General features: G+C 45.9%; 1 protein-coding gene across 3 annotated transcripts in view; it reads left to right on the plus strand.

The window, feature by feature from the left end:
* The window catches only part of LOC112069673 (transcription factor 7-like 2), a 58,753-nt gene that overhangs the window by 40,526 nt on the left and 6,744 nt on the right, over positions 1-11,483 (plus strand). For all 3 annotated transcript variants that reach the window (XM_024137037.2, XM_070438653.1, XM_070438654.1), the window contains exons 4-5: positions 6,114-6,237; positions 10,870-10,957. In XM_024137037.2, the coding sequence (XP_023992805.2) occupies positions 6,114-6,237; positions 10,870-10,957 (212 nt within the window). The remainder of the gene's footprint in view (positions 1-6,113; positions 6,238-10,869; positions 10,958-11,483) is intronic.

The raw sequence follows: 11,483 nt of genomic DNA on the forward strand, positions 1-11,483 counted from the left end.
TAAAAAAATTACAGTAAACATTACACTCACAAAACATCCAAAAGAATAAAGACATTTCAAATGTCATATTATGTGCAAATAGTTAACGTACAAAAGGGAAGATAAATAAACATAAATATGGGTTGTATTTACAATGGTGCATGTTCTTCTTGTGGCAACAGGTCACACATCTTGCTCCTGTGATGGCATACTGTGGTATTTCACCCAGTAGATATGGGAGTTTATCCAAATTGGGTTKGTTTTCTCATTCTTTGTGGATCTGTGTAATCTGAGGGAATTATGTGTCTCTAATATGGTCATACATTTGGCAGGAGGTCAGGAAGTGCAGCTCAGTTTCCATCTCATTTTTAATTGGGTCGGCAGCTAGCCTAGTGGTTAGAGGCAGGTAGCCTAGTGGTTAGAGCGTTGGACTAGTAACTGAAAGGTTGCAAGATCGAATCCCCGAGCTGACAAGGTAAAAATCTTGTTGTTCTGCCCCTGAACAAGGCTGTTTACCCACTGTTCCTAGGCGGTCATTGTAAATAAGAATTTGTTCTTAACTGAATTGCCTAGTTAAATAAATAAATWAAATGTATGGGCAGTGCACATAGCCTGTCTTCTCTTGAGAGCCAGGTCTGCCTATGGCGGCCTTTCTCAATAGCAAGGCTATGCTCACTGAGTCTGTACATAGTCAAAGGTTTCCTTAAGTTTGGGTCAGTCACAGTGTTCAGCTATTCTGCCACTGTGTACTCTCTGTTTAGGGCCAAATAGCATTCTAGTTTGCGCAGTTTTTTGTTAATTCTTTCTTTGTTAATTCTTTAATTCTAATTATTTTAAGTAATTATCTTTATGTTTTCTCATGATTTTGGTTGGGTCTAATTGTGTTTCTGTCCTTGGGCTCTGTGGGGTCTGTTTGTGAACAGAGCCCCAGAACCAGCTTGCTTAGGGGACTCTGTAGGTGATGGCTTTGTTAAGGAAGGTTTGGGAATCGCTTCCTTTTAGGTGGTTGTAGAATTTAACTGCTCTTTTCTGGATTTTGATAATTAGTGGGTATCGGCCTAATTCTGTTCTGCATGCATTATTTGGTGTTTTACCTTGTACACAGAGGATGTTTTTGCAGAATTCTGCATGCAGAGTCTCAATTTGGTGTCTGTCCCATTTTGTGAATTCTTGGTTGGTGAGCGGACCCCAGACCTCACAACCATAAAGGGCAATGGGTTCTATAACTGATTCAAGTATTTTTAGCCAGATCTTAATTGGTATGTCGAATTCTATGTTCCTTTGATGGCATAGAAGGCCCTTCTGGCCTTATCTCTCTGATTTCTCACAGCTTTGTGGAAGTTAACTTTGGCGCCGATGTTTAGGCCGAGGTATGTATAGTTTTTTTGTGCTCTCGGCAACATGTTCTAGATGGAATTTGTATTTGTTGTCCTGGCAACTGGACCATTATTTTTGCTTACTGAGATTTCCTGTCAGGGTCCAGGTCTGACAGAATCTTGTGCAGAAGATCTAGGTGCTTCTGTAGGCCCTCCTTGTTGGGGACAGACGCACCAGATCATAACAGACAAATTCGTAACGGGGGTCAGACTCCAATTCGTTGATATATATGTGGAAGAGGGTGGGGCTAAGCTGCTACCCTGTCTCACCCACGGCCCTGTGGAAAGACATTTCTATTTTATTTATTTCACCTTTATTTAAACCAGGTAGGCCAGTTGAGAACAAGTTGTCATTTACAACTGCGACCTGGCCAATATAAAGCAAAGCAGTGCGACAAAAACAAACAACACAGAGTTACACATGGGATAACAAACGGAAGTCAGTAACCCACAAGAGAAAAATCTGTATACAGTGTGTGCAAATGAAGTAAGGAGGTAAGGCAATAAATAGGCCATAGTGGCGAAGTAATTACAATTTAGCAATTAACACTGGAGTGACAGATGTGCAGATGAGGATGTGCAAATAGAAATACTGGTGTGCAAAAGAGCAGAAAAACAAAAACAAATATGGGATGAGGTAGGTAGTTGGTTGGATGGGCTATTTACAGATGGGCTGTGTACAGCTGCAGCGATCGGTAAGCTGCTCTGACAGCTGACGCTTAAAGTTAGTGAGGGAGATATAWGTCTCCAACTTCCGTGATTTTTGCAATTCGTTCCAGTTATTGGCAACAGAGAACTGGAAGGAAAGGCGGCCAAAGGAGGTGTTGGCTTTGGGGATGACCAGTGAAATATACCTACTGGAGCGTGTGCTACAGGTGGGTGTTGCTATGGTGACCAGTGAGCTGAGATAAGGCAGAGCTTTACCTAGCAACGAATATGTAGCAAGGACCAGCCTACGAGAGCATACAGGTCACAGTGGTGGGTAGTATATGGGGCTTTGGTGACAAAACGGATGGCACTGTGATAGACTGCATCCAATTTGCTGAGTAGAGTGTTTGAGGCTATTTTGTAAATGACATCGCCAAAGTCAAGGATCGGTAGGATAGTCAGTTTTACGAGGGTATGTTTGGCAGCATGAGTGAAGGAGGCTTTGTTGCGAAATAGGAAGCCGATTCTAGATTTAATTTTMAATTGGAGATGCAGGGATAGGCGTCCCGTCAACGGGACAGTTGTAAATCATGCAGRGCCTTCTGTCACCATCGCAGATTTTAGAGGAACAACAAATGTTGGTACATATAAGTGTCTTATATCGGCTGAAAGCTTAAATTCTTGTTAATATAACTGCACTCTCCAATTTACAGTAGCTATTACTGTGAAAAAATGCCATGCTATTGTTTGAGGAGAGCTCCTAACAACAAAACACTTTTTTCACCTCGATAGGTTTGTTAAATTCACGTCTGAAGGTGAAATTTGTACATACATTCTGAAATCTTGSTCTGATTTATCATCCAAAGGGTCCCAGAGATAACATGAAGTGTCGTTTTGTTAGATAAAATCCTTCATATCCTAAAGAGGTCCATATAGCATGCACGATCGATTTTGTATTTCCACTCGTTCAATTTGCAAAGAAAGGAATCTGTGAAAATCTAACCCTAAACGTTGTTTCAACCAGTCAAATCARYTTCYTATYTWTWCCTCAGWGATCCTAGAACGTAACCAGACTTCACTATATCATTAGGGGTGTAGTATATCCMATAGGACACCKWATTTGMTCAGASAGCGAMMCCTTCATGGCACACCGATGACGTGGGCAGTCTTCACTTGATCGACACTAAATTTGTCAAATAAGCACCAATCGGGGTCAAACAAAGCTAGCTAGATAGCCAATGAGCTGGGCTTTACTGGAGTATTTACGGAAACCCTGTATCTGTCGCAAAATGTAGCTGCTAACCTTGTGCAACAGCATGCCTTTTCCTTTTGGACAAAAATTATAAGAATATTCAGAGTTATGAGGTTATGAAAACTGGTTGTTTTGCAAATGTTGAGCTTATAATATGGCTACTAATACTGGAAAAGCTAAATCAAAGTCCAAGTATACAGATTTGACAATATTCTTGCAGAAAATTGTTATATAAATGCAAATGTCTCCTTCTCGATTTGCCTAAATGTACCTGGCTGATTTCACAATAAATGTCATGTAGTTCGCTCATACTTCAAGTTATCCGTCTGAAACTTTGCACATACACTGCCGCCATCTTGTGGACACCATCGGAATTACAACCAGAGTGATGGTTAGAAGTGGGACCTTTCTGTTGCATTTCAAAAAGGTATTCTTTGTATTTTCTTCTACCAGATCTATTGTATTATATTCTCCTACATTCGATTCACATGTCCACAAACTTCAAAGTGTTTCCTTTCAAATGGTACCAAGAATATGCATATCCTTGCTTCAGGGCCTGAGCTACAGGCAGTTKGATTTTGGTATGTCATTTTAGGCGAAAATTGAAAAAAATTRGTCTGGAAGGAGAGTTTAGAGTCTAGCCAGACACCTAGGTATTTATAGTTGTCCGCATATTCTAAGTCAGAACCGTCCAGAGTAGTGATGCTAGTCGGGCAGGCGGGTGCGGGCAGCGATCGGTTGAAGAGAATGCATTTCTTTTACTACCATTTAAGAGCAGTTGGAGGCCACAGAAGGAGAGTTGTAATGGCATTGAAGCTCGTTTGGAGGTTTGATAACACAGCGTCCAAAGAAGGGCCAGATGTATACAGAATGGTGTCGTCTGCTTAGAGGTGGATCAAAGAATCACCCGCAGCAAGAGCGACATCATTGATGTATACAGAGAAGAGAGTCGGCCCGAGAATTGAACCCTGTGGCACCCCCATAGAGACTGCCAGAGGTCCGGACAACAGGCCCTCCAATTTGACACACTGACTCTATCTGAGAAGTAGTTAGTGAACCAGGCGAGGTAGTCATTAGAGAAACCAAGGCTGTTGAGTCTGCCGATAAGAATACGGTGATTGACAGAGTCGAAAGCCTTGGCCAGGTCGATGAATACGGCTGCACAGGACTGTCTTTTATTGATGGCGGTTATGATATCCTTTAGGACCTTGAGCGTGGCTGAGGTGCACCCATGACCAGCTCGGAAACCAGATTGCATAGTGGAGAAGGTACGGTGGGATTCGAAATGTTCGGTGATCTGTTTGTTCARTTGGCTTTCGAAGACTTTAGAAAGGCAGGGCAGGATTGATATAGGTCTGTAACAGTTTGGGTCTAGAGTGTGTTCCCTTTTGAAGAGGGGGATGACCGCAGCAGCTTTCCAATCTTTAGGAATCTCAGACGATACGAAAGAGAGGTTGAACGGACTAGTAATAGGGGTTGCAACAATGGCGGCGGATAATTTTAGGAAGAGAGGGTCCAGATTGTCTAGCCCAGCTGATTTGTAGGGATCCGGATTTTGCAGCTCTATCAGAACATCAGCTGTCTGGATTTGGGCCAAGGAGAAGAGGGGGGGCTTGGGCCAGTTTCTGCGTTGTTGTTTGTGTACATGGATTTTATAATGTCGTATGTTTGTGTCCCAACACCACTTTCCATCAATTTGTATTGCCGACCCTCATGCGAAATTGAGTCAAAAGCTTTTTTTGAAATCGACAAAGCATGAGAAGACATAAGAACTTGCACGCACAACTTACTAGTGATATTTGGGATTTTGTTTGTTTTGTTTGTTTGTCAATTATGTGTGTACAGGGTGAATACGTTCTCTATCATATGGCAATTTGGTAAAAAAGCCAATTTGACATTTGCTCAGTACATTGTTTTCACTGAGGAAATGTACAAGTCTGCTGTTAATGATAATGCAGAGGATTTCCCCAAGGTTGCTGTTGATGCATATCCCACGGTAGTATTGGATACCTCTCTCTCTCTTCTCTCAGCTCTGAGTTTGTGTTGCTGTGTGTTTGGAACATTAAAAGTAGTGGTAGTATTTTGTTTGCTCTCCCACATCATATCTGATGAAACCAATGTTAAGAGGTTTAGATGTGATGTAATCAGGCGGGGAGTAGGGTAATGTGAAAGTGGGTTTAGTAATGTGTGTCGGCGGCGCGTGGAAGGACTGCCTTAAAAGTGATAAGGCATTTCACTTAATAAAACAGGGCAGGGGGCCAATGTGAAGCCGGCCAGGCGAGCCTCAGCCTCTCTCTGTTGTGCTGCTGCTGGAGTCTTCAGAGCAGCAGAGAGAAACAGAAGTTTTCTCGAAATATGTACATTCACGATGAAAATGCTTAATGCCGATGCAGCCAAACTTTCAAACACAACACACATCCTCGACTCAAAAATATGAAGAGTGCTCTGCTACTCTGGAACTGTGCCAAGAACGGTGAATACCTCCCAACATGGTCATACCACTTTGTGACATATCATAATGTCACACAGCTCCCACCTGCGTGTTTCCAACATTAGCACTAATCAACTGGGATTTCACGCTAAGTTATTGAAAGCCATTTGTAAACAGAAACATGAAAGCAAACAAGCTCTCACGCAACCTCCCTTGATCATCAAAGGCCTATCGATCAAATGTACCCCCACACCCTCCACCCTCCACCCCTCCACCCTCCACCCCTCCCCGAATCCCCAGCCAACCGAATGGGAGCAAATGTATTCTGCTTCCAAAGCACATCTGTTTGTTCCAAGCTATGCTTAAAATTACGTCTGTCTGTCTGTCTRTCTCTCTCTGTCTGTCTCCCCCTCACTCTCTGTTGCAGTCCAACAAAGTTTCAGTGGTCCAACAGTCTCACGGGATGCACCCCCTGACGTCCCTCCTGCCCTACAGCAACGACCACTTCAACCCCAGCCCCCCCCACCTGCCCACAGACATGAGTCAGAAAGGTAGGTCAACCTATCATCTCCCTCATCCTAACACACACCAGCCAGGCCAGTGGGAAAGACTTCTCCTGTCAGTCACCACAGCAGAGTAGTACAATCATCCTCTACCTTCTCCTGTTCAGTCACCACAGCAGAGTAGTACAATCACCTCTAACCTTCTCTACTGTCAGTCACCACAGCAAGTTACAATCATCCTCTAACCTTCTTCCTTGTCAGTCACCACAGCAGAGTAGTACAATCATCCTCACCTTCTCTGTCAGTCACCAACAGCAGAGTAGTACAATCATCCTCTAGCCTTTCTCCTGTCAGTCACCACAGCAGAGTAGTACAATCATCCTCTAACCTCTACTGTCAGTCACCACAGCAGAGTAGTACAATCATCTCTAGCCTTCTCCTGTCAGTCACCACAGCAGAGTAGTACAATCATCCTCTAGCCTTCTCCTGTCAGTCACCACAGCAGAGTAGTACAATCATCCTCTAACTTCTCCTGGCAGTCACCACAGCAGAGTAGTACAATCATCCCTCACCTTCTCCTGTCAGTCACCACAGCAGAGATAACAATCATCCTCTAGCCTTCTCCTGTCAGTCACCACAGCAGAGTAGTAACAATCATCCTCTAGCCTTCTCCTTGTCAGTCACCACAGCAAAGTAGTACAATCATTCCTCTAGCCTTCTCCTGTCAGTCACCACAGCAGAGTAGTACAATCATCCCTCTAACCTGTTCACTGTCAGTCAACCACAGCCAGAGTTAGTACAATCATCCTCTAGACCTTCGTCCTGTCAGTCACACAGCAGAGTAGTACAATCATCCTCTAACCTTCTTACTGTCAGTCACCACAGCAGAGTAGTACAATCATCCTCAAGCCTTCTCTGTCAGTCACCACAGCAGATAGTACATCATCCTCTACTTCTCCGTCAGTCACACAGCCGAGTAGTACAATCATCCTCTAACCTTCTCTGTCAGGTCACCACAGCAGAGTAGTACAATCATCCTTAGCCTTCTCCTGTCAGTCACCACGAGCAAGTAGTACAATCATCCTCTAGCCTTCTCCTGTCAGTCACCACAGCAGAGTTACAATCATTCTCTTAGCCTTCTCCTGTCAGTCACCACAGCAGAGTAGTACAATCATCCTCTAACCTTCTCTGTCAGTCACCACAGCAGAGGATACAATCATCTCTTAACCTTCTCCTGTCATCACCACAGCAGAGTAGTACAATCATCTCTAGCTTCTCCTGTCAGTCACCACAGCAGAGTACTACAATCATCCTCTAGCCTTCTCCTGTCAGTCACCACAGCAGAGTAGTACAATCATCCTCTAACCCCCCCATCCCCACACACACACACACACACAAACTCCACCCCTGATTCCTGAGCTTGCAGCAGTGGAGCCGTGTGGAGCGAGCATCTGCAGCCCAGAGACAGGAGCTGCATCCTAAATGCACCCTATTCCCTGTATAGTGCACTACTTATCACCAGAGCCCTATGCGCCCTGGCCAAAAGTAGTGCACTATGTAGGAAAGGGTGCCATTGCGATGCCGGCTAGAGACAGGCCCTTCTTTCCAGGGAGCCCCCGGCTGTCCCACCACCGCACTTGAAGTGGTCCCATCCCCAAGAGGGGCTGCTTGCCACACAAACCCCCTTCACAACACACACACACACACACACACACACACACGACCACACACACACACACACACACACACACACACACACACACAACACAACACACACACACCACACACACCACACACACACACACACACACACACACACACACACACACACAGAGCTGGAAGCAATTAGGGTGACAATCACACAGGGCCATCCACAAGGTTCTGCTTAGGACGCTCTCACAGTCGCTCGCACACTTGGCTCACATAGTCACTCAGAGACTTCCACACACCACGAGCTCTCCATCACTCTCCTCAACATCTCCTCACATGAGCTTACTACTCACATGCAGAGAGATAGCGATGGACACGTGTTCAATTTCATTTTTATCAATTCTATAGATCTGATTCATTTTCAGTGGAAGGGAAAAACTACATTTGAACCCAAACACAGCTTTAATTAACGAGCTGAAGAAAATGTCCTCCTGTAGTGATCTGATGAAGACTGACCTGGGCTGAATAGCGATCAGTGTTGGAGTGTGGCCAAGACTGTGTCTGTCTGTCTGTCAGTACTACTGCCTGTGGTCAGAGAAAGGCCCTGAGGCAGGGGAAGAGAGTGAAGGCCCCTCTCACAGAGCAGTGCAGGGTAGCAGGCCCCAGCCCAGACAATCTGTCTCCAGCTGTGAATCCCCCTGCTCTGCCACTCCTTGTCTAGACTGGGGCTGGGCAGTGTAGTAGCTAAGTAACATGACAATGCCCAGGGGTGATGTGAGAGTTGATGCCAGTGACTCAGCCCATAATGAGAGGTCTAGGCCTCCCTGTACACACCTGATAGCTCCTAGTCCTTACCCCCTTCTCACACCCTCTCACCTCACCCCCTTAGCTCACACATAATCACATCACACCCCTCTTACCTGACACCTTACAGTGCAGGAAGCTCACATTTCACATCATACCTCATAATGCAGTGTACAGAGACCACAGCTGACAGAGTGTGAGTTTCCAGCAGCTTCTCTGACAATAGGCCCCTCACATACCCTCCATCCGTCTTCCTTTCCCTCACTCTGCCAGTCTGCCTGCATGTCAGTCAACCTGTCAGTCTGTCATTTCATCTGTCAGTCAGTGCATTCAGTACAGACCTGTACTATTAGTCATTCAGTGTGTCAACCATCATACCGAACCAAAGTCACACCATCTTGTCACATTTGTTCYCGTGTGCAGTCGTCAGATGTGACTGTTTTGCTGCATTAGGGTGAAAAAGAGAGAAGTTGAATAGAAACCAAAACTACTGTACTGTACTGGGTTTTCACTTTGAGGCCTTTTCAGGGCACAGCACATGAGCTACTGGCCACTCATTTACAACTGTGATATGATAGCAGTTTCACTTATTGTGGTTTTGGTAACAGTAAAAGGTCATCAGTATTGAAATGCTATTTTAAACAGTATATTCTAACAACATCTTGGGGAGTTATCTGACTAACCAGTTTGATCTTTTACTGGTGACTGATTCTGGGTCTAATGTCATTTCACATATGTTTTTAAATGGTCATTCCAGGAGTATTTCATGTTGTTATTTACTGAATTAGTAGAGCAACAAAATAGGCAAAAAATGAATAACTGGAAGTTGAAGTTAAATGTAGATATTACTAGTCCAAAGTCATCAGAAGTTTGTGTGATGTAACTGTGTTTGGACTCTGGAGAGTAGAGACTGAGACTGAAAGCTGTTCTCTACACGAAGGACAGGGGCTTTTTCAGGAAGGGGTCTGGAGGGAGGGAGGGAGGGACGGGTCTGGAGGGAGGGAGGACGGGTCTGGAGGAGGGGGGAGGGAGGGACGGTCTGGAGGGAGGGAGGGAGGGAGGGACGGGTCTGGAGGGAGGGTAGGACGGGTTGGAGGGAGGGAGGGAGGGAGGGTACGGGTCTGGAGGGAGGGAGGGAGGGGGGAGGGAGGGACGGGTCTGGAGGGAGGAGGGAGGACGGGCTGGAGGGAGGGAGGGGTCTGGAGGGAGGGAGGGAGGGACGGGTCTGGAGGCGAGGGTACGGAGGGAGGCCGAGGAGGGAGGAGGGAGGGAGGGAGGACTGGGAGGGAGGGACGGGTCTGGAGGGAGGGAGGGAGGGACAGGTCTGGAGGGAAGGATGAGAGTCACGTTGACTCAGTCACATTCCAGTCCTTCAGATTTATAGATGGTCCAGTGCAGAAACAGGCCTACAGCAACGGCAAATTACAGTCATCTGCAGCATTCTTCTGTAACAAATATAGGTTACCTTRGGGTTGTGCTTAAGTGCTAGGTGCTCGCTGTTGACAAATGACTTCCTTTGAAAGGCACGGAGAAAGCCATTTTGTTTTGTGTCGGGACGCTGCTCTTTTATGTGGGCCCATCTCCATAATGGAAAACATCACATCTTCTCAGGAGCTTCTGACTGACTGACACATCATGGGATGGAACTTGGATCAAGATCCCTTTGTTATAAAGCTATTGTTGGTGGTGCGATGCAGGCAGCAGGGACCAAACAGTAAAACAGCTGGCCCAAGGAGAAGATGACAGAAGCTCAGAATGGCAATGTTATTTTCACAGGAGGCTGGCTGTTACAAAGGAGTGGAATGAAAGACCTAGTTCACAGAGTTTTTTTCCACTTCACTTGGTAGTGAGTCAGATGTACTGGATCAACAAGATGCTGGGGGCCTCTGGTGGAAACCTTTGACCTTAGTTCTCGTACATCTTACATCAACACCCCCTTGACCCTTCCAATTAGCTAGTGAGCACAAACACACATACATACACACAAACACACATACATACACACACACACACACACACATACATACACACAAACACACATACATACACACACACAGCAGGGATGTATGAGAATGGGGTGGTTGTGTGTGTATGCGTGTGTGTGCGCGTGTGTGTGTGTGACCTGTGTGTGTGGTAGGTGGTAGGTGCCCAGCCAGGTAATGAGGCCCTTGCTGAGTCAGGGGCCCTGAGTTAATGAGCGTGTCTTCTCCTGCATGTCCCCTCCAGGCATTCACAGGCCCCAGTCCCAGGACATCTCAGGCTTCTACTCCCTACCCCCTGGCGGTGTAGGACAGATGCCCCCCTCCATGGGCTGGTAAGTCTTATGCAAACTCACACACACTCACATACTCTCTCGTACACACATGCATGGGCACACAGGCGGCAGGTAGCCTAGCGGTTAGAGCGTTGGGCCAGTAATCAAAAGGTCGCTGGTTCGAATAACCGAGCCAACAAGGTGAAAAATCTGGCGATGTGACCTTCGGCAAGGCACTTAACCCTAATTTGCTCCAGGGGCGCCTTAGTACTATGGCTGACCCTGTAAAACAACACATTTTACTGCACCTATCCTGTGTATGTGACGATAAAACATTATTATTTTACTATTCTTTTTTTACACAAACAGATACACACAAACACATACACCACACTGACCTGCACCACTGGCCCCTGCTAGCAACATCCACCAGTCCAGTCTCACCTAAGCCACTTTTATCGCATGGCAACCACTTCATCCCTCTATAGCAACCACCTTATCCCTCTATAGCAACCACTTCATCCCTCTATAGCAACCACTTCATCCCTCTATAGCAACCACTTCGTCCCTCTATAGCAACCACTTC

The sequence above is a fragment of the Salvelinus sp. IW2-2015 genome, unplaced genomic scaffold (genome assembly GCF_002910315.2).
Source record: "Salvelinus sp. IW2-2015 unplaced genomic scaffold, ASM291031v2 Un_scaffold1077, whole genome shotgun sequence".
Lineage (NCBI taxonomy): Eukaryota > Metazoa > Chordata > Actinopteri > Salmoniformes > Salmonidae > Salvelinus > Salvelinus sp. IW2-2015.